We start from the raw sequence: 18562 nt of genomic DNA, 5'->3' as shown, positions 1-18562 counted from the left end.
CGGCCCAGCGCCGCGCTCACCTCCTCGGCCTGTTTGCGCAGCGCCTTCTCCCGCTCGTACTGCGTGAGCAGCTGCTCGTTATCGTCCCGCAGCAGCTCCAGCTCCACGCTGGTCTCCTGGCTGTGAGCGCACACCGAGTCCAGGTTCTCCAATACGGCCACCACCAGCGGCATCAGCTCGGCCACCACCTCCTCGTCGTAGCGCCCGATGAGCCGCTCGAACTCGCGGTAAATGGAGCCCGCCAGCCCCGAAACCCGCTCCGACATCATGGCGGGGCCGGGCCCGCCGGGATCCTCCTGGTACACCACGCCGTCCGCCAGCTCCATGGCGGCGGGGGGTTGTGCGGGGCCTGGCGGGGCCCGGTAGGTCTTGCTCGGAGCGGCTCCCTGCAGCGGCGGCAAAGCCTCGGCAGGGCCGGGCGGGGAGCGGCGCGCGTCTATGACCTCACGCGCCGCGCCGGGCGGGGTCTGCCAGGACGGCAGTGTGGGGCGGAACTACGGACTAGAAGTCAGTGCGGGGGGGTGTGGTCTGCCGGTGATGTCATCGAGAGGCAGGGCCTGTGTGAGGTTATGGCGGTGGCTGCTCGCGCGGCTGGTGTTGTGTTTCGGGAAAATGCATTTGGTGGGAGCAGGGTGGCAGCGGGACGGTCTGGGCTGTCGGAGACGCGTCAGGGATCACCGAACCTTGACAAATCACCGAATCGTCAAGATTGGAAGTGACCTTTAAAAGGGCAATAAGGCTGGGGAAGGGTCTGGAGCACACTTCCTGTGAGGAGCGGCTGAGGGAGCTGTGGGCAGCTCAGCCTGGAGAAGAGGAGACTCAGGGGACATCTTAGCCCTCTCTACAACTCCTCTTGTCAGGAGGGTGTAGCCAGGTGAGGGTAGGGCTCTGCTCTGCTGTGTCCCAGGGAACAAGGAACAGGACAGGAGGACACAACCCTGAGCTGTGCCAGGGGAGGTTCAGGTTGGATATTAGGAAGAAATTCTTCACAACATGAGTGATTGGTCATTGGAATGGGCTACCCGGGGAGGTGTCACCATCCCCGGAGGTGTTGAAGAAAAGACTGGATGTGGTATGCAGTGTCACAGTCTGGTTGACAAGGTGATGTTGGGTCAGGTTGGACTGGATGATCTCAAAGGTCTTCTCCAGCTTAGTTGATTCTGTGGTTCTGTCACCCAGTCTGACCATGTACCTGGCACTGCCACTGTAACTTCTAAACTAGTAAATCACATTATGTGGTGCTCTGAGTACGGATGCCTCTTAAACAGCTCTAGTGTGGTCATTCCACCACCCACTGAGCGACCCCTTTTAACCCCTGACCACACAAACAGTAAAACAAAAAAAAAATTTCAAATATTTAATCTGGATCTCCCCTATCTCAGCTTAAGGCCATTTTCTTTGGTCTTGTCTCTGCAGACACAGCAGAAGAGCCCCATCCCCACCTCACTACATGTTCCTGTCAGTAGTTCTAGAGAGCTGTGAGGTCACCCCTGAGCCTCCTCTTCTTGAGACTAAACAAACCCAGCCTCATAAGACATGCTTTCTAGCCCCTTTACAAGCCTTGTTCCTCTTCTCTGGACACACTCCAGCCCCTCAATATCCTTTTTAAAGTGAGCGGCCCAAAACTGAACACAGCAGTGCTAAGAACAGTGGGACAATAATTTCTCTGGTGCTGCTGGCCACGCTATTCCTTATACAGGCCAAGATTCCCCAGGTCACCAGAGTGAATATCAAAGCCCTGGTGCCATTGGTGGGGCTCTGAGGGCCCCTGACAGCAAGAGGGTTTGGTTCCTTTAGTCCCTTACTGTCGGACCAGGGTGTGGAACTCCAGTTGGATTGTGGGGTTGGGGTGTCACATAGGCAGCTCCCTCTGTGAATGGCAGATGTGAGGCAATGCAGTCTGACAGCTCCCAGGGTATTTGTTTACCACACCCATGGAGGCATAAATAAACCCAGTGATTCACTGAGGAGTGACTGAAGGAGTTGGAATCTTAGCTCCTGGATTTTGGGACTCCACAGCTCTATGTTTGCTGGTGTCTGGCACCAAAAAGGCCTTTCTTTTCTAATAAGGTCTCCAGATAATATCAGAAATCCTGTTTTCTTAACAATAATACAGCTTAAAAGGCATCTTGCACTTGCTGAGAGAGATTGATTTTCCTAGGATTTGGAACAGGGAGTTCCCTTCTGGATCATGTATTCTGTCATGGGAACAATGGGAGCTCTTACAGACATTTACAGTAAACTTGAAAATACCTATTGAGGATGAAAATTTTCCAAGTTGTTTCACATCCTTCATTTTATCGTGGGGTTATTTAAGCTGGGAAAACCCTTTAAGACCATCAAGTCCATCCATTAACCCAGCACTGCCAAAGACACCACTAAACCATGTTCCCAAGTGCCACATCTGCAGTTTTTTCAGATGCCTCGAGAGATGGTAAGTCCATCATTGTCCTGGGCAGCCTCTACCAGGGCTTGACAGTGCTTTCAGTGAAGAAATGTTTCCCAGTATCCACTCTAAACCTCCTCTGGTGCAACTTCTATCATACAACTTGAACTTGGGGAAATCAGTATTCTTCATTAGGTAGTATCATGTGTACAGCTGAGGAACCCAGTGGCCCAGCAGCAGTCCAGGAGCAAAGAAATGAAAATGTGCTTTAAAAAAGGCAGAAAGCTTGAGAAGGGATGGAATTTTAACTGTGGTGATTGCATTCAGCTCCACTGGAGTGCAGCAGAGCCTTGCACTTAATTTTTCCTCACTTGGACTGGTTCTAAGGCAGGAACTGTGCTTTAAATGCATGTGCTTTCTTGTCTCTTCATTTATCGAGCCAGTGAGTCTGCGCAGGAATGACAAAGAAGAAAAGACTCCAGCCCTGTATATCAGATTTATTGTGAGTCCTGTTTAGACATCATCATCCTCCCAAGCTAATTTTTAAAGTAGTACAGCCAGGGCACAGGCAGTTGAAATACAATTTATAAACATGGCAAAAGAAAAAAAAAGCTGTTTGACTTTTAATTATTACCAAAAAATTACATCATTCCAGCTAAAAAATATTTTTAAAATACATGATGTGTACTCTCATACATATTCTCAAGTGAAATTTTCATTTGAATTATTGGAAATTATCTCTATGAAGGATTTTTTTTCCTGTTTCTCTTTAGCAGTTATACACTGCCCTAGTTTGAAAGACAGGTGTCCACAAAGGAAAGCAGGAACCTCCCTTGGAATGGAAAATGTTATCCCCTTCCCTCTGAATTATTATAACTTTGAAATTAAGGGGTTTTCAGGCAAAGATATGGGAAAAGGAATAACAGTTCTTTACTAATGTATACGTATATGTATGTGTATGTATGACAAGGCAAACTGACAGCAGCAGCAGCAGCAGCAGCACCGAGCAGAGCCCCGCACGCAGTGACAGCCGCCTCTCGGCCGCAGGGACCTTCCCCTTCGGTGCAGTTCTGGTCACAGCCGGCAGGGGCGCTGGTGGCCCCCGTCCGGGCAGCGCAGGGGCGCTGACTCCCCCGCGGCTGCGCGTGGTAATGGTGGGCGGGCTGGCGGGAGGGATAGAAAAGAGGCTTCCTTTACAAACCCACAGGTGTAGCCAGTCCCGGTGCCCCTCCAGATGGTGAAATGGCTGTAGAAGGAACCTCAGAAGCAGCCAACTGGAACAGTTGAGGTGAGCAGACCTGAGGTGACAAAGTATAGCAGAGACTCTGGGACCGACATGCTCCTGGTCCCAGCGTGGCATACAGTGGCTCTGGGCTCTCAAGCAGCAGAGAAGCAAGCTCCAGTCACAGTGCCAAAGGGAAAGAAAAAAATGGGCAAAAGCCACATGGCAACAGTATCTCTCGTCAGAGAGATCGCACTGCAGGCCACTGAGATGAAATCACCCCACCAGGAGGATGCAACCGTCCCTCACCCTCAACTCTTGCAGGAAATCCTGGGCTGGCTGGCTCTCACCCATCATGATACACTTAGAGCCAGGGAAGGAGGAGGGGAGCGGCAGTGACCACCCCAGACATAAAACAAAAACAAAAATGGGTATGGGATAAAAAGCCAATCCCCAAGACATTTCACCCCTTATCCCATACCATATGATCAATACCTAAATTAATACATTTCAACTGCAAAGACATGTATCTATCTATAACTCTATTCATCTGTGCATTACCCTAATTATATAAATACATACATCTAGATCTAGATACAGGCACAGTGTAATGGACGATTTACCCCAAACATTGACCCATTGAGGTATGCATCATGTCACTCCACCCTTCTGTATCACCCACTAGGTACAACCTGGCCCTTGAGCAAAGACAACCCCATGGACTGGTTTGTCTTTGCTCAAGGCAGAATTAATCCAAACAGTTTTTCCCAGCATACCTCTCATGTGTACATGAGGTACATATACACATGAGAGGTACATCATGCTGGGAAATAGGTAGGGAAAAGATATCCGCTGGAACCTTATGTCCATCTGTTGTACCCAAGGATTCAGATTGGGCAGGGTCCCACCTGGTTAGGGGAGCCTCTGGTATTAACTAACCATGTGGCCTCTGCTAAATGCAGCTCCCAATTTTTGAAAGTCCCCCTGCCCAGTGCCCGCAAGGTGGTTTTAAACAGTCTGTTGCACTGATCAACTTTCCCAGCAGCTGGTGCATGATAAGAAATATGGTACCCCCATTCAATGCCATGTTCCCTAGCCCTGGTGTTGATAAGGCCATTCTTGAAATTAGTACCGTTGTCAGACTCAATCCTCTCAGGGATACCATGCCTCCAAAAGACTTGCTTTTAGGTCCAGGATACCATTCTGAGCAGTAGCATGAGGCACAGGGTAGGTTTCCAACCATCCATTGGTGGCCTCTACCATTGTGAGCACATAGTGCTTGCCTTGGCAGGTTTGAGGCAGTGCGATGTAATTGATCTGCCAGGCCTCCCCATACTTATATTTGACCACCGCCCACCATACGAACAGGGGCTTCACTCACTTGGCCTGTTTTATCACAGAGCACATCTCACAATCACTGATAACCTGGGAGATGCTGTCCATGGTTCGATCCACCCCTTGGTTTCGTGCCCACTTGTAAGTGGCATCTCTGCTCTGATGGCCTGAGGCGTCATGGGCTTATCAAGCTAGGAAAAGCTCTCCCTTATGTTGCCAGTCCAAGTCTATCTACAACACCTCTAGTTTTGCAGCGTGATCTACCTGTTTGTTGTTTTACTTCTCCTTGTTAGCCCAACTCTTGGTGACATGGGCATCCACATAGCACTTTCCCAGGTAGCTTCTCTACCAGAGTGGCAATGTCTTGCCATTCATCAGCAGCCCAGATATGTAGGTCTTCCTCTACGCTGCCAGTTGGCCTTTTTCCACCTTTCCAGCCAACCCCACAGAGCATTGGCTACCATCCACAAATCCATGAAAAAGTATAGCTTTGTCCACTTCTCTCTTTCAATAACGTCCAGGGCCAGCTGGACAGCTTTGAATTCAGCAAGTATTGAGTTCACATTTCCCCTTCAGTAGTTTCTGCAACCTGTCGTGTGGGGCTCTATACAGCTGCTCTCCATTTTTGATTTGTCCCTATGACAAGGGAACCGACATGAAAAGAGCGTAGTGTGTTTCTTCTTGTGGCAGTTGGTTGTACGGTGGAGTTTCCTCAGCATGGGTCACCTGTTCCTGCTCCTCTTCATCAGTCAGACCAAAGTTTTCCTCTTTGGGCCAATTTGTAATTATTTCCAAGATCCCAGGGTGTGGGAGCTCAACACATCAGTCCGCATGTCCAGAGCTACCGAGAGAACCCTTTGGGGGCTCGGAGGTCCTGGAATGTTGCCAAAAGCACCTGGTGGCTTGACTTGGACCCTTCTAGGGATGTGCCACCTGTGTATTAGGACATGGGAGTCACTTGGGTTTGAATGGTGCAGGAATGATATATTTACAGGGTAAAATATAGATTTTAGGGCTTTGGTACAAGGGGGTTGTGGAGACAAGATGGAGGAATCAGGGCCTGTCTTGTGGTTCTTCTTTCTTCTTCTTGTCATCCATCTTCCGTGTGATGTTGGCACTTGTGGATTGGTTCATGGTGAAGGTGCACTTGTTAATAAGGGTGAAAGGTATTGGGAATAAAAGGTAAATATGTTATAGGTAGTTTTTACTATAAAAAGACACTGCCACCCCGTGGGCGGTCAGAGTGCCTTTGGCTGCCTTGCTGGTCAGATCCCAGCTGGGCAGAGATAAAATTCTGTAGAGAAGAAATAATAAACAAATCCGAAGACTAAAAACCAAAGAGTCCAGACTCGTCAGGTCCAAGTGCAGAAGGACTCTCTCACAGTCCAGGCAAGGTGTTCAATTGCTTAATGTCCTCTGCCTCCACAGCAGCTATTCCAATAACCCACCTGAATCCTTTGGGTCTTTGTAATAGCCACTCCAGAGGAAATCTATGTCCAGAATACAAGCGACCTCTGGACCAGTCACAATAGGATGTTTCTGCCACTACTTCCCAGTCAAGCTCACTTCAACTTCCAACAGGGACAACTGCTGCAATCCCTCTGTCACCCCAGCACTAGAAACAGCTTCTGCCCCCACATGTCCCAATGGGATTAATGTGCACTGTGCACCAGTATCAACCAAAGCTTCATATTTCTGCGGTTCTGATGTGCCAGGCCATTGGATCCACACAGTCCAAAAGACACAATTCTCCCATGTTTCTACCTCTGGCTAAAGGCAGGACCCCCCCCCCCCACCAAGTAAATTGATTTGCAATTTACCAGGGAAGAAAATCAGCCCTCGGATCACTCTGGGTTTAGAAAAGTTTAACTGGCACTTTACCTAGAGGAAGGATTTTTATGTAAAAGTTTAATTCAATTGTGATTTATACCTTAAAGCACCACAGAAATCATGATAAAGACCCATGAATGATAGCAGCACTCAGAAAATGAAGAGTAGGATATCCTGGAGCAACCAAGCATGTCAGAGTGAGGACTCTGGTTACAAGGAGCAAGAGACACACAGCACAAATTATGAGTTTTGATGAGAACCCCAAATATTCCTGGTGGTACAGACAGAGGCTGTGAGCTGAGACCAGTGTAAAACTGGGGCCAAACCAGCAAAGCTGGAGCTGTGTTAAATTCTTCTGAAGTCTGACACATTCACAGCCAGTCGTTTGTCTTGGGCCTGTTTTAAAAATCTCTATGGTTTTAAGTAATGTGGAAATGGTTTGAGCTCAACAGTTACACTTACTTCACTCACTGAGAACTTTGAAGGTGTTTACTTCTCTCCCATGATCAGTCCATTTTCTGGAAATTGTCTTGATTCTCTACTTCTTCACATTTTAGACAAACATGTAATTTCCAATGTAGTTAAGTGATCTTGGTAAAATTTGCAACCAGCAAAAGCTCATTTATACAGTAACAACTTGCTCTGCTAATCATGGATTAATCTCAAAAGTGGCAGAGTTGACCCTTATTTAATGAGGTTAAAAGACTTGGCACAGATCACAGAACAGACCTATGGTAAAGCTGGAAGTCGTGCTTGCCCACCTTAGGGCAAGTATACTAATCTTTAACCATTAAATGACGTAGATTTAACAAGACTGTAAATAGATGCCCTTTTGCTGCTTTAAACTTGATATTTTTATAAACATCCTGTTTCTAGAGACCTTTCTTCTATTTTTATGTATTATTATGCCATAGTGAGGATTACAGCACTAAAGTTTGTTTAAATAGTATGAAACATCTTAAATAAATGTGTATCAAAGCAGGAGAATAAATTGGATTGGCATTGTCAGGAGACTACTCAGAAACTCTAATTTCAAAATAGCCTCAAGGAGGACTTGCTAGAATATATGACACTGATTTTTTAAATATCATCTGTTAAATCATAGCTCTTGGAAAGTGTGATGGAAAACAACCCTGAATAGAAGAGAGCAGGTTGGTTGAATAGATGCTCAGATCTGGAGTCTCCCACCAGAACTAAAAGTACCTCATGATGTGTGATGGACTGTAGTGAAGAGAAGGGATCCCAAGTAAGGAAATCCATGTTATCAATAAGCTGAACTTTTCCCTGTCAAGCAGTGAAGTCCTGCCCAGAGAGAAGCAAAATCTTCATTGTTTTGCTTTCAAGAACAGCCAAGAAGTGGAGCCCAGGAAGTTCATCTCGGTTTGGAAGCAAAAACAGGACAAGCATGGATTTCCATCCAGATGCTTTATCCTCAGTTCTCTTAAAGGCAATAAAATGGTCAAGGCAAAGCAGCTCAGTGGTAAATGGTTGTAGGGTCTTTTGACTCAAAGAGCTAATATAGTATAACCAGAAAAAAACCAACCAAACAAAGTTAATTGCCCTCTTTAAAGAGGAAATACAAGCAGAACTGTACGATAACGAGATTTTTATTAAAGTAACATTATGGGCCTTTTCTTAAATTAAAACCAGGATCCAGCAGGCAAGACAAATACTGGAAGGGCTGAGCCCGGCACCCTCGCTCTAAGGGAAGAGGCATTGGGTGGGTGCAGGTGGTACCCGGGCGGGGGATCGGGGACAGGGATGGATCCCGAATCCCCGCCTCAGGAACGGGGCTGGGGGCGGTAACGGCGCTCTGTACGAGCGGGAGGCCGCGCGGTCGCCGCGGCAGCCGGTGTGCGGGGGCGGGGGGGTGGGGCACGGCTAAACCGGGTGGGAACCCGCGGTGACACGTCTTAACAGAGCCACCGGGACACGGGCTGCCAGAGCCACCGGGGAAACAGCGGGGGACACGGGCTGTGAGAGACACCCAGGGAACAGCCGAGTATTCGGGCTCCGACCCTCACCGAGGCCACCAGCGGGGGATACCGTTTGCCTCAGCCACCGGGCCACCAGCGGGGGACAAGGCTTCAAGGTTTGCCAGAGCCACTGGGCCACCAGCGGGTAAGGGGGGTTGCGGGTCAGCGGGAAGGGCCCCCCTGCCCCCGAGCAGTGTCACCGCACCCTCCCGCGGAGCCTCCCCGCAGCCCCTGCATCCCTCACCTGCCCACTCAGGTGTGCTCAGCGTAGGGCTCAGAGTCCCTCTGGTCCTGCTGGTTTCCAGGTGAAAACTCTGTGTGTGTACTAATTAATTAATTTATTGCATGGCACTGGAAGATGGATCTGTGGAGATCATTACCTTCCTTTCCGTTCAGAGTTTTTCTGATTTCAGCATTCGCTGACTGTTCCTACACTTGGCACCCTTCCACCGCTTCAAACTCACTCCTGCAGCACTTGGGTAAACCTGTGTGCTGCCACTGGTTTGTCCAAACGTTGGAGACCATGGACTACTGACATTCAGATGCAGCAAATCTAATTACACTTACAGCAGACAGGGCTGGGATGGGCTGGGATCACACAGTCCTGGAATAACAAATTTTATTGCTTCCCTCCTCAGAATCATGGCTGCCATTGAGGAGCGCACCTTCATTGCCATCAAGCCTGACGGTGTCCAGAGGGGGCTGGTGGGGGAGATCATCAAACGCTTTGAGAAGAAAGGATTCAAACTGGTAGCGATGAAATTAATACATGTAAGCTCTCCTCAATTGCTGTGTCTACTTTTTTATATCAGTTGTAGCCTTCAAGTACGGCAGCATGCTATAACAAATGTGGCCTCTGTAACATTTAAAAATGAAATTTTGAGAAGTTGTACTTAGGATGTTTTTGGAAAAGTTCCAATTCCCAGCTCTGGCTAAATGCTTTAGACGTGCTAAGCACACTAATTTTAGTAACCTGATGCCCTTAGTCTGAAGAGACTATTCTTTCAGGTGCCTCCTATGCCAAATAAATATCTTTGAGTATCTTTTACAAATCCCAGGTCACATAAACTGCCTGTATGGGCAACAAAAACTTTTCTAAGTTTAGCTGGAGTTAAAATAAACAGTTCAAATTCATATTGACCAAAAGTACTCCTAAGAAGGTGCTAGAAAAACTGAATTTTAAAGTGCGTGCAAGTTCAGGATTACCAATGCTCCATGGTTTATCTCTTTGGTTTCACTATGCTTTAAGCTCTTACTGTAAGCTTTTTTCTCTGTCTGTCTGGTTTTCAACCCAGGCGTCTGAGGACCTTCTGAGGGAACACTACATTGACCTCAAGGACCGGCCATTCTATGATGGCCTAGTGCAGTACATGCACTCGGGACCTGTTGTAGCCATGGTGAGTTCCTGGCAAGGAAAACCACATTGCTTGATTGTCTTCCCTGCAATGAGATTGTGTCACGTGTTGAATTCCAGTTTATTTTTAAAAGGATTTTAAAATCTGGATTAAAATACTGAGTAGGAAGATGTGCTGTTAACTATTTTTCTTTAATCTTTTCTCATAATCTTTCTCTCCTTTGAGTCAGTTTTTTGAGGAAGAGGGGAGGGCCAAGAAAGGAATTACAACCAGGACCTTGAGAAACAGTAAACCTGCACAAAAGCTCCACTCTGAAATGCCATGTAGTAAGCAAGCTGAAAAAGGATCGGGGAACATTTTAACTTTAGTTCTCTTTTTCTCCTTGATAATGTATTTGTTAAATAGTTGAGGCCTAGCTCACCCATGAGCAAACAGATCTGTGAGACTGTTTGACATACTGAGATGGAAAATTGTTCTCTCCCCACCCTGGGTGAGGAGAGGGATTGTACAGAAGGGGACCATCTGAGCAGATGCTTCAAGAATCTGACAGAAGAATTGGAGATAAATTTGTCTCACTGTGGCAAATATTCAGATGGTGATTTGTGCCATGATGGACAGCCCTGTGTTCTTGTGGATGGTATAATTTGTCTGCTGCTAAAAATTTAATAATCTGAATGGAATATTTTTTTTCTTTAAGGTGTGGGAAGGTCTTAATGTGATTAAGACTGGAAGAATGATGTTGGGGGAAACCAACCCGTTCGATTCCAAGCCTGGCACTATTCGTGGGGACTTCTGTATCCAAGTTGGAAAGTAAATTTTAAAACATTTGGTATCATCCAAAAGCACTAAATGCCAAGTGTTATGTCATGATATCTGCAGGAACTGTGCTCCATCCTTCTCTGTTTTACACATGGAGCTGCCATTCCCTGTGCCCATGACATATTAGTATCTAAGGACAGGGATCAAATCATGGTTGTTGCCATTGACAAAAATGAGGAGCAAAGCTGGCACTGCCTATGCTGTGTCTTTTCCTACTTTACTGCTACTTAAAGCTTCTGTCCATAGTGGGAATCACTTCAAAACAAGAAGCTTACTTTACTTTAAGAATTCCTTTTCTCTTTTATTCACCTTTTCTTTTCCTAGGAACATCATTCATGGCAGTGATTCTGTGGAAAGTGCTGAGACAGAGATCAATTTATGGTTCACTCCTGAAGAACTGGTTGATTACAGAAGCTGTGCTCATGAGTGGATCTATGATTAACATCCAGCCTGGATCTTCTGTTACTCCCATGTCCATGAGCAGCTGCCAGCCTCTAGCTATTCCAAAGAGTTCCCTGGTAGAAACCTCAGAAAACAGTGAAATTGCTCTGTTGTGGATGTTAGAGTCAGTGCTTGCTGCTCCTTTGATTTAAAAGTTGTCAAGTTATAAATGGAATTGCACATTTTAAAAGCTGCTTCTAGGACTGAGAGATATGAGAGGAAAACACAGAATAGATAACATATATATTTTCTGAAGCATTTAATAGTCATAGAGGGTATTTTGGTAAACATTAAAAAATGGTTAAAAATTTATTTGGTAAATAAATATGCAAATGGCTCAGAGTCAGAGCTAAAACTTTGCTAAAACATTAGAGGACAACTGATGGTGTGTAAAGGCATTGATAATATGCCCAAATGTTGAGGATTTACTTAATATTAAGTCAAGTGTGTCCCCATTCCTAAAATGGCTGCAGAAAAAAAGGCCATTTTTCTCCCCAGAACATGCTGTGCCCATAAAGAGCTCAACTCAGGCTAAAATGACAACTGGCCTCCACATTGACACTGTTTCAACTTGCTCTTTTTTCTTTCCACATGGGATTTATGTAGTATTTTAAGGACCGATTAACCAGCCAGGCTTGATGAAATGTCCTTTTATGTGAAAAGAAGATTAATGTGAGGATAGATGAGGGAGATTCTACCTTTAGCCACTTCAGTGCAGCAGCTCTCTGACATTGCACAGAGCAATAAGTGGTGTTTGCTTTGCCAGCTGCTAATTTAGCTGTGTTCCCATTAGTGTAGTTTCCTCAGTAGCTGGAACTACAAAGCAAATGGTCCTTGGATAAGTTGTTTTAATGGTCCTTGGATAAGTTGTTTTAGAAATTACTTTATCACCATTGTTTTGTATTTATTTAATGATGTAAAGAAGTAGAGTCATAATAACGCAGAAGGTATATATGAGGATGTTGGGACTGATATTATGTATTTATTTCCCGAGCAAGAGTTTCATGGAATTAGTTGCTCAAGCTCCATGAATTTTTTTTCCCCCACAGTGAGTTCTTGTATCTGAATACTGAACTATGCAGTGAATGTTGAATTGAAGGCTTATGATACCTTATGGTGATATTGAGCTCCTAAAAAGAGATGGCACAAAATAAAACAATATTTGCTGTTTCTTAAGTGAAATAAAATGAAATTTTAAATATTTTGTCTTATATTTAATTAATGAGTAAAAGGAGGTGGAACAAATGCTCTAACTATGAAGCTGTAGGTGAGGCTGTTATAAATAAGAAGCTTGACTAGGCCAATATTCAAGCAGCAATCAATTTATTAATTAATATGGTTAAGTATGATCAACACAGCACTGGGTACAGTGGGGGAAGTTTTCCCTCCAACTGCACACCAATAGTTGAGGCCTACAGGTATTTATAGGGGAACTCATAAGCTTTCTCAGCAGTTTCTATTCCCAATTTTTACTCATCAGCAGTTTCTATTCCCAATTTTTACGGCACAATTCTATACACTATGGTGATATAATTTTTCTCAGGAGGTATCAGAAAAAGGAGTATCCCCCAGATGTTGGTGGTTCAGTTTCCAAGAGAAGAAAGACGAATGCCATCTGGTGAGGTCCCGCCCCCCAGACGTAGGTCCACCTGTTTTGTAGAAAAGATCAAAAACTCTACAACTCCTGAAAGTTGTAAAGTAGGTATGTTTATTGCAGCGCTGGATGCATGCAGGGATTACTCCTCTCAAAAGGCATGCGTGTCTCTGGGGGGTCTAAGTCTTGTTTTTATCTTTGTCTACAAATGCATATGCATACAATTTCATAATAGGTTTATACATATTCATTCTACTGATTTCATGTGACACTTGCTACTAATTCTTCAGAAGGAACTCTGAAGAATTGCCTTGCTTTGCTTTCTTCTTCTCTTATCTCTTGTCTTTTGGCTGAAGCAGTCTCTCTTAAGCACAGGCTTTTCAAGAGGGCAGTGAGACTAAACAGCAAGCTAAAGACTTAATTCAAAGATGTACATTTCACCTAAATCAAAATGGATTTCTACTCTGGAAAATTTCTACTCTGTCTCACACCTTTTAATTACAATGACTATAAATCTCATAACAGTGATGTCCAGCTTCCCTTGGTCAAAACTATAAATCCTTGAGATGATGTTCATCTTCCTTTCTCAAGCTGCTTTTCTCTGTTTTGTTTCTCTGCTGTGAGATAAGAATATTTCCTTTATATATATTCCAAAGCTATAGTTTCAAGGATACAAGCAATATTCTAAAATTATACTTCAAAAGGTTATTATTGCAGAACTCTTTAAGGCCTAACTGCAAGCAAAAAACAACATACTTAACGCTTTAATTCAAATGATCCTACATCAACCAAGGTTAATTGCAAACAAAAGATAGGTTCAAAAGCCTTCTTCCATACTTTAGTTTCCTCAGTTATTATTAGAATTTGTAACTATCCCATTGTCAGTCTCCACACATATCACAATCACAAGTACACATGAAATAAATGGGCAGGAGATCTTTCTCCTTTTTGTTATATATGAGTGATTAATTCATGCTGTTAGTAAATATATGTATGTATAAAATATTACATTGATCCACCACATGTCCTTGACCACTCTTGCCGGGAGCAGAATCTCATTTCTATTCAAACAGTTCCCGGAACATGCTAAAGATAACATCAAGTCTAGCTTATGAAAGGAGCCTCCTCGGCCATGAACGTCAACTCTCTCGACTATTCACGAAGGCAACACCAGGAGCTGATTACATTGGGCTTCCCAAAACACCGGCACCACCCGAATACATGTGAAAGACAGCTATACAGACATCGAGGCATGCCTTTTGGGCCATCCACGTGAAAAGAACATCCAGGAAGGACTGAGAGGACTGTAGAAGCACCAGGACTGACTTTTGCATCCCTATGTTCTAACTCTACGTATGAACAAACACAAGGGACATCCTGTGTTATTCAGGCCTCGGGAAGAATATAGGGTATATAAGCAGGCGGTACGAGGAGACGATCGGGGGTGAACCTCCAGGGAAACGCTGGCACTCTGTCAGTTGGATCCAGGTTCACCCAGCGCCAATTTCCAGAGTTGACGCTGTCTTGGCTGTGGCGGATTTTTTTTTCAATTTGTAATTAATAAATCTTTGTCAAATTTTTTATTTAATTTGGCTGTGGAGTCAATAATTTATAACATTAGGACTCCCATTTGGCAGTTATTGGTTTCAGTTGTGAGCTTTGCAATCTAAAAAAATGGATAACCCTTTTTTTGTTCATAACACACACATTGCCCGTATGTGCCTGACACAAAACACAGCTGTGTATTTCACAAGGCTGTGAGCCTCTCTTCTGAATATATTCAGTGTTATAGAAGATAAATCATTAGGTTAAAAGAAGATGGAGGAAAGGGAATATGTGACAAACCTGAGCATGAGATGAGTGGTCTCCAGTTTAAACTTTGCTTGAAAGGTTACTTGAGATGTCTCAAGTCTACAAAATAGAGAATTGTGGTTATCTGGAGGTGTTTGGGTTGTCAGGAAGCTGCTGATTAGTGTTTCTAATGTGATGTGACTGGGAGGAGGTGGAGGCCAGCAATCCCGCATGAGTGAGGTGTCTGGGCAGGTCCAGTGTGAAACCACGAGTTGACCCCTCAGTAAGAGACAGTGCAAGGACTGCAGAGGTTATTTCATTGACATCCCAGCTGCAGTGATGGTGCGCAATTATAACTTGCTCAGGCAAAGGGGCTTATCAACTAGGAAAGAGCCCAGTAGTAAACATCATAAAAAGTAACAACACACTCCATGCTTCATGTTTGACATGGGTTCAGGGACTGTGAGGCTTTGACACTTGGCAGCTTCATCTTCCCAATAAAATTATCAATAATGTTCCTGTGTTATGAGTTCCACATCACTTTTCTGTGATAAATATGCCTTCGAAGAGCTGTAGCCATGCTGTGCAGTGCAGCCTGGTTGGCAGGACCAATCCTCAGGCCGCGGGGATACCTGAAAGTATCCAACCCAGCAAAAAATTAGTAAAAAATTATCTAGTTGTGTTAAACATCCGCCGTCATTTCAGTGCCTTAAAGGCTTATGCCACAGTTGTTGCGTCTGTAAATAACCCTCGAGGCGGCGGAGGCGACAGCTGCGGCCAGGCCTGGCCAAGAGCCACCCCTCGGCCCCTGGGCCTGGAAGCGACCGCTCTCCCGTCTAGTCCCACCTCATCCCGGCCCGGCCCGGTTCCGCTTGGCGCTGGCGATCCCGCCCCCGAAACGCCGCCGGCCCGGCGGCTCCTCCTCTGCGCGGGGCGGGGGATCCGTGGCGTGCACGCCTCCTCCTGTGCCTCTTCCTCCGGCGGCAGCGGTGCGGAGGGTAGCGGCGGCGGCAGCTCCTGACAGGTGAGGCCGGGCCGGGTCGGGCCCCGCGCTCCAGGGGCATGGGGGATGCAGGCGGAGGGGCTGGGCAGTGTTCGGCGGGGCCGGGCGGGCTCGGTGAGGCCGAGGGGACATTCCGTGGCGGTGCCGCGTGGCAGGGCGGTACCGCCATGGCCGTCGCCGACCTTGAGGCCGCGCGTCCCCTCACGCCACGCTCCCGCCCGCAGCGCTATGGCGGGGAACGGCGAGCGTACCTTCATCGCCATCAAGCCCGACGGCGTCCAGCGCGGGCTGGTCGGGGAGATCATCAAGCGGTTCGAGCAGAAAGGGTTCCGGCTCGTGGCCATGAAGTTCGTACACGTGAGTGCCCGCGCCTTGCCCCCCAACCACGTCCCTGCCCTGCCCGAGAAGGGCTCACCACACCCACACCGAGAATCTCCCCTTGCGGGGACTCCTGCGGCAGAACTGGGGCTAGATGGCGGATGTGCTGGAGCGCGCGTCAGGCCCTTCTTCCTGCCCGGCACACGGCTTCTGCCCTTTCCAAAACCAGCGAATTTTGCTTCAGAGGTTTAATGCAGCCCGATTGAGAGCTGGAATGGCCTAGGCTGGAAAGTTGTGTTGGGTAACATCACCCCGGGATCCTGTACTCCCCGTACTCTGCTTATCGCAGATGCTCACTGCCGTGCAAAGAAATCATATTGACAATTCCCAGCAAAACCACAAAGAACTCCTTTAATATTACAGCAGGAGCTCCCACTGATACACACAATAGCATTGCAGCATTGTTGGTACCATTAATTGTGAATCTAGTCACTAACGCCATAGTCTTACATCTGTAACACCTTTTGTTCAATGACATTCAGAAAATGATATTTAAAGTTACATCTGTCCTTTTAAAGGCCTCTGAAGACCTTCTCAAACAACATTACATTGACCTGAAAGACCGCCCCTTCTTCCCTGGTTTGGTTAAATACATGAACTCTGGACCTGTTGTGGCCATGGTAAGTGACTTCATTTCAGTTTAAGAGTATTTTCTTGAATATATTTTTCTTGCTCTATGAATTATTAAGAATATTCAGAGATAGCACTGCAGAAACATTTTTTCAAACTACCTTGTTCTGATAGTGGTAGAAGAAAAAATTAGGACCGTGAAATTACTCTATAATAAGAAAAGTGCGCATATAAAATGGGTACTAAAACACCTAATATATAAATGTATAAAGCAGAATTCCTGAAAGCAAATCTTCTGCAAAAAGAATCTGTTTTGGGCAGAAAAAGGTCAGGCTCTCTGACACAAAACCCCAACTTCTGTGTCATTCATTTTTACATTACCCCAAAACAAGGTACTTGCTCTAGTAGCATCTCCTGGTGTGAACTAGGAGAGAACACTCAGTAGGGTGTCCCTGTTCCACCACAACACAAAGGGTTGGGAGTTGGCTTTGTACATTAACTATGAGGCTTGGTAAAGTATCTCCTTCACTGCAGTAACAATGTTGATAGTCCTTTTTACAATTACTTCCAGTTCATATGTTTTTTCCTCTTGTCACCTTTACAAGCCCAAGATAATCCAGGCAAGGTCAATATCTTTAATGGTAGAACCTTTGTTTCTTTGCAAAGTATGGTAGAGCAAAGCTGAATTGTCAGTATTTTGCATAAGCATGGCTTAACAGAATTTTTGTGTTTTTTATCTTAAGGTATGGGAAGGACTCAATGTGGTTAAAACTGGGAGAGTAATGCTGGGGGAAACCAACCCTGCAGACTCCAAGCCTGGCACCATCCGTGGTGATTTTTGCATTCAAGTGGGAAGGTTTGTACTCAGTTTATTAATTGATAATAACAACTCAACAACTCCTACTTCGCTGTTTACCTGCCAACACAAAAACTGTTGGCAGTCTATTCTAGAAAGCCAAAATTGGTGGTAGAGACCTTAGTGTGATTGTATTTCATTTGCAGGTCACAGTGCATACCTGCTACTTAGGAAAGTGGTACAAAGCTGACTTTGTTTGCAGTCCAGCTCCTCCCCAAAGCAGCATGTAAGCTCAGGCAGGGGCTGTTGCAGAACAGTAGCTCTAGAGTGACCCTGGTAGGCATAATTAGCTCCTGGAGGCGGGGGATGGGTGTTTGAACACCCTACCTGAAATAACAGCAATAGTCTCCCCACTCTAGATGCTTCATCCACGTTTTTGCAAACTGAGAACAAGGCTGCTGGAGGTATTTTTATAGGGATCGATGTTTGTCTTCTTCCACAGGAACATCATCCATGGCAGCGACTCTGTGGAGAGTGCACAGAAGGAGATCAACCTGTGGTTCAAACCTGCAGAGCTCATCGACTTCAAGCCCTGTGCACATGACTGGATCTATGAGTGATGGGTTCCCCCAGTGATATGTGCCTTCCAACACCTCATCTCATTCCAGCTGCTGCTCTGGGAGCAACCACAGTTATCTTAGTACTGAAAGTGACTGTCAAATAAATGGGTGTGAACTAATTCCTTGTGGTGCATTCACTTACAACAGAGCCCCTGTTCAAATACTCACAAAGGACATTTTAATAATTCAGGAGCCACTGACATGTGACCCTGGCACAGCTGTTGGACTCAAGCAGCAGCAAATTTGCACCAGGAGAGCTGGAGGGAGGCTGGATCTACTTCCAACACAGCTAGAGGACAAAAGGGGGGTGGGCATTGGATTGGATCTATAAAGCTCTCCAAAATTTTCCTCCTTACACAAATATTAATACTAAATTAAATGAGATGAGTGCAAAGCTTGCTCTCCGAAATGCTTATTGAATTCACCTCTTATCAAACCCCTTACCT

General features: G+C 45.8%; 3 protein-coding genes across 7 annotated transcripts in view; 2 read left to right on the top strand and 1 right to left on the bottom strand.

Annotated features, from left to right (window-relative positions):
• The window catches only part of SPAG9 (sperm associated antigen 9), a 63337-nt gene extending 62920 nt beyond the window's left edge, over positions 1–417 (bottom strand). For all 5 annotated transcript variants that reach the window (XM_084218270.1, XM_084218273.1, XM_084218271.1 and 2 more), the window contains exon 1: positions 21–417. In XM_084218270.1, coding sequence (XP_084074396.1) covers positions 21–326 — 306 coding nt within the window. In that variant the 5' untranslated portion in view covers positions 327–417. The remainder of the gene's footprint in view (positions 1–20) is intronic.
• Positions 418–9391: 8974 nt separating this feature from the next.
• On the top strand, positions 9392–11365 carry LOC311161097 (nucleoside diphosphate kinase-like; the record flags this gene model as incomplete). The annotated part of the gene is made up of 4 exons (XM_084218387.1): positions 9392–9520; positions 10045–10146; positions 10802–10914; positions 11248–11365. 4 exons carry the CDS (start codon positions 9392–9394, stop codon positions 11363–11365), a joined length of 462 nt encoding a protein of 153 aa, XP_084074513.1.
• A 4290-nt stretch (positions 11366–15655) lies between these two features.
• Positions 15656–18235, top strand: LOC311161096 (nucleoside diphosphate kinase). The gene is made up of 5 exons (XM_084218386.1): positions 15656–15773; positions 15977–16109; positions 16649–16750; positions 17444–17556; positions 17999–18235. Exons 2-5 carry the CDS (start codon positions 15981–15983, stop codon positions 18114–18116), a joined length of 462 nt encoding a protein of 153 aa, XP_084074512.1. The 5' UTR covers positions 15656–15773; positions 15977–15980; the 3' UTR covers positions 18117–18235.
• The last annotated feature ends 327 nt before the right edge of the window (positions 18236–18562 follow it).

This window comes from Fringilla coelebs (assembly GCF_963513975.1).
Source record: "Fringilla coelebs genome assembly, chromosome: 19".
In the NCBI taxonomy this organism is placed as follows: Eukaryota; Metazoa; Chordata; class Aves; order Passeriformes; family Fringillidae; genus Fringilla; species Fringilla coelebs.
This window is presented reverse-complemented; position numbering and strand designations above follow the sequence as displayed.